General features: G+C 39.4%; 1 protein-coding gene across 1 annotated transcript in view; it reads right to left on the bottom strand.

Moving 5' to 3' along the window:
* Positions 1-551: 551 nt before the first annotated feature.
* The window catches only part of LOC138057424 (uncharacterized), a 12,740-nt gene continuing 8,606 nt past the window's right edge, over positions 552-4,685 (bottom strand). The window contains exon 2 of the mRNA XM_068903449.1: positions 552-4,685. This exon is cut by the window's right edge and continues 525 nt beyond it. Within this exon, the coding sequence (XP_068759550.1) occupies positions 3,240-4,685 (1,446 nt within the window). The 3' untranslated portion in view covers positions 552-3,239.

A 4,685-nucleotide genomic window follows, 5' to 3' on the forward strand; every position in this document is an offset into this window, starting at 1 on the left:
CTCAGTTGGTTAGAGCGTCACACCGGAATCGCAAGGTCACGGGTTCAAACCTGAATTCTTCAGGCTTCTCTACGCAATTGGAAAAATTGCGCTCATAACCGTGAAGATCATAGCTTCACGTGATTTCATATCCGCAGTTCATATATGATTATACCATTTCATCATTAACTTAAGAATCGTTACTATTTTGCATGGGGGCTGGGATGGTAGGTCAAGGGGGAGGGAGGACTGTACATGATTTTTTAAATTAGAGCGAGTGTCGTAAAACCCAACTTAAAGTAATTACTTTGGCCAATCAAAACGGACGGACACAATCCAGTAAACTAATTAAATCTCGAAGTAACTACACGTAGTCGACAAAAAGGGCGGGAAAATGTTCACGCGCAAGCCACGAGTGGTTTAGGTTTCTCTTTGTTTCTCTTCTGATTGATTGAAAAAATGGCGCGACAACTTTGAGCCAATCAATAAGTGAGGTAAAACCAATGCATTTCGCTAATTACTTTCGACACTCAATTGAAAACTACTCTAATGGTTTTTCTTCAGTTCATTGACAACTATAATTTATCTTCCCTAGGACAAACATTTTGTCCTGTAAGCTTCATGTAAACTATAAACATTATTCAGTTGTTTCCAGATTTAAATTACAGCTTAGAAAATTAAATTCTTAAAAAGAAGACAGAATAAACATTATAGTAATTTCTCAAACTCATTAATAATTCATGACTCAAAAGCCTATCAAAAATTGACAAATTCGTCACGTGCATGACTTTTGAAAACCAATGAAAACCTAGATGAAAACCACACGAGTTTTGGATATCGTATCCAAACCACACGTTGTTTTCATCTGATTCCTCATTGGATATCAAGATCTACACATCAAAACAAAAAAAATTCAGCCAAAGAACAGGGTTTTAAAAAACTTATTTCTACTGTTTACGACAATATTTACATTACAGTTAGCAAAGGAAGCAGAATTCAAAAACGCACAACCTGTTTGAGAAGCCACATCAAACCTTGTGCTTCGTGTTTCATCACAGGTTCCAAACACCTCGAGACAACATTTAGTTTCTCGGTGTTTGGAACCTATGATGAAACACTCGCACTCATTGTTGATATATTGCATGGAATATCTATAATAATTACAAATAAAAAAAACACATTAGTTCCCCTTAAAAATATTCTTTATAACAACTTTAGACGTAGAAAAAGAGTCAATGCACCTAGCGTTATAGTTGGATTTAGCATAACATAGATATTTTAATCAACATCAATGACGTGCACGTAACTTTAATGGTGGCCCTTGATCTCAAAGTGGCCTTTGACACGGTGGATAATGATGTCCCTCTGCAAGGCCTCCACTTTGATTTTGCAATTGGTAGAACTTTACTGTCGACTAGCTCTCGGTGTATCTTTAATGAATGGTGTTCTTATTATTTATTGTTTATTTGTTTTGTCATTTGCTGGTTACATGAATTTGAGAAAAAGAAAAATATAGTAAAGGGTAGTGACGGAGAAGCCTTAACAAGAAACCTGGGGCTTACATGAGGATCCAGGCTCCCCCGAGATCATTCAAAGTAGACATTACATTTGGGAAAGGTGACGCGATATTACACATACATTACAGCATAGACAAGGATACAGGAAAAAAGAATACAACTTATTTACAAACGAAACTACTTACAAAAGGAGATTGATGTAATCATAGCTAATGTATGGGAATGGTTAAGAAACCCGGCAGATTTCTTTGTTGTAGGTTTTTGTTCTCTTTTTTGGCCTTGACCGTTCACAAAACACAATAGTTGTTTACTACGTACTGAGGAACTAACCAATAGAAACGTGTTGGTTACGTAATTCACGTATAGTGTATGAGAGCAAAACAAAAGATTGTGCAAGGTCGTGGACCTTCCAACCTAAATCTTGGCATCTTTGTCTGCTCCTTTGATGTTTGCCGAGCTTCCAAACCAGTCCCCTCTATTAACTATGACGTAATTTAACAACAATATTTCAATAAAAATCTAATGATAAAAAAGAGCGAAAGAAACTTTACACAACGTTTCGATGACTCCATGTCATCATTTTCAAGTGAAAATAAAATAAAATTTGATAACTTAATATATACCGTGCGAGGTATTTATCTAAATTTGTCACTATTTACATGCACACTTTTACGTTTTATCACCTCGCACGGTAAATATTGAGTTATCAAATTTTCTTTTCTCTTCACTTGAAAATGATGACATGGAGTCATCGAAACGTTGTGTAAAGTTTCTTTCGCTCTTTTTTATCATTAGATGTTTAACTAAATTTAATCTTATTTCAATAAAAGTTCACATTTTTCAGGTACCTTAACTTTGGCATTTCCTGAAATGGTGGCTGTGATTTCTCCAAGCTCTTCGGGATCATTGGAATGCATGGGCACCTGCCTCAAACCTACGGTCAAGCCGGTGACACCTATTTGTACCTTGCCTTCGCAATGAGGAATGATTCCGATAAGACAGAGCTGGTTTCTGTCATGGATTCTCTGCATGGAAATGCATGGCTGAATGGCGAAAAGAAGAATGCACTGAATGGATAGATAAACTGCATTGAAACTCGGATTGCAATGATATGAAAACCTTGTGGCAGCTATCACTTAATATGAACCAGTTTAGCATAATATTCCAGTGACAAACCGGGGCCATGGCAATGGGGATTGTAACAGTCAAGTTTCCTCCAAGGTAGGGGGAAAGTTGAAAATGTAACACTGTACAGATGTACAAAAAGATGTGCAAAAAGGTCTCGTTCTGCACCACATTAACGTAACGCGGTTTCCGGACTGTAGTGCTGACGGATGACTGTTTTCAGCTCATTGTTCTTGACTACAGCCGTTATCACTTGGCCAAACTCGAGCGGAATAAAAAGCTATCTCTACCGCATTTCATATTATAACTAAAACAGCGCCGACCAAGAAAGTCATCGTGATCTGGCACATAAGTAATGAGTCTTCGGCACTCTATAAAGTTGAAAACAGGCTATCAGTCACACGTCTAACGTTTTCAGTGACTCCAGCTATGACTTGTGGACTGAAGCCCAATGTACATGCAGTCGAGCAATTCAAAACCAGTTAAAGTAACTAGTAAGATCACCTAAGTAATAGCGCCTTGGTCTTTCCAGACCTCATTTATGTTTCAAAATTTCTCAGTTTTGTTTCTTTATATTTGGTAATTCAAGTTTAATTCCCAATGAAGTTCAAGGGTTCTTCATTTGCTTCCGGCCTTCATTTTCTCTTGAAAGAGCAACGCGAGTTCCACATCCACTACCTTCTTTACGTCTTCTTCTGTAACCAGAGTGCTCTCGGCCATTTTTTGAACAACCTTGCTCGCTTTCTCTTCAATTGCTTTCAAATCACTTGTCTTCAGCCAATCCAACACTCCCTTCAATTGAGCTTTGACCCCTTCCACTCCTTCTTGTGCTATTTTCATCTGCTCTTCTCTCAAAAGCCCCATGAACCTCGTAGTGGGAATTGCTAGAGAGGATTCAACTCCTTTCCTGGTGTGGTCGAAGAAGACGAATGCCACTGAAGAAAACTTTTCGTCAAGACAAAGATCCGCAACCTCTTCTTTGACAAATACTTTGAATCCATCTTCATCGAATGGTTTCTTGCCGTTGCTTTTGCCATTGTTAAGAAACCACAATTTGCATAGATTCCTTGCAAGCAATGACTGGTAACAATACAAACTAACGTTAATCAGTTTTTCGGTTTTCTCACACTCCTGTGAGGTGATTCTCTGTAGACTTGCTAGGACATCCTTACACTTACCCACAAAAAATGAGTACACAGCCATCAGCAACTCTGTGTGATCTTCCTTTGTGAGATTCTTGTCTTGCATTCTCAAGAGATCACCCTCTAGATGCAAACCAAGATTTTGAAGGTATGTTTGTGACTGATAAGTCAGTGACTGAAGCCTTCTCAGTATGCTGAACGTCTTTGGCAAAATGTTTTTTCTAACCTCATCAACGACTTTGGCTGCTTCGTTCAGTTTGGCCGGGTCTTCATACATCAGTAGGTTGCTCTGCGGCATGATGTAATGTGGCAAGTGATGCGCCTTCAGGCACTCTTGGAGGCGGTCCAGCATGAACAAAAGACAGTTGCCAGAGTTGTCCTCTTTCCAGAAGTCCTCGCCTTTACTCTCACACTCCTTGAACAACAAGTTCTTCAAATAGTACGTTGAAATCACATCAGGAAAATGGACTTTCTTTAGAATCTTTAGCAAAACCATGACATGTCGCTGGACAGGAGAAACGCTTTCCCCAAGCTTGTTTTCCGCCAGTGAAAACGAGGTTCTCCATTCGGTTTCTTCCATGGTCCATACATCTTCGGTGCTGCCACCAGCCACAGGCACTGTGGATGTGGCCAGTGTTATTTCAGGGTTTTGACAATAATTAGCTACATTCACAGGGTCATCCAGGCGCTTTCCTCTACCAACAGGTGCTAAGTGACAACCAGAGTCAAATATTTCCATGACCAGATCAGATGAAGGCCAACCACTTGGGCGCGGTCTGACCAACCATTCCATTGCCGGCTCTGGCCACGCCATTGGATACTTAAAAACCCCTGTTTGATCCTCTTCATAATTTGGAAAGCCACCAGACTGAAGTTTACGCACAGGACCATGGAGAGTGAACGACCATTTTCGAAATTCTTC

This window comes from Montipora capricornis, chromosome 7, assembly GCF_036669925.1.
Source record: "Montipora capricornis isolate CH-2021 chromosome 7, ASM3666992v2, whole genome shotgun sequence".
Classification (NCBI taxonomy): Eukaryota; Metazoa; Cnidaria; class Anthozoa; order Scleractinia; family Acroporidae; genus Montipora; species Montipora capricornis.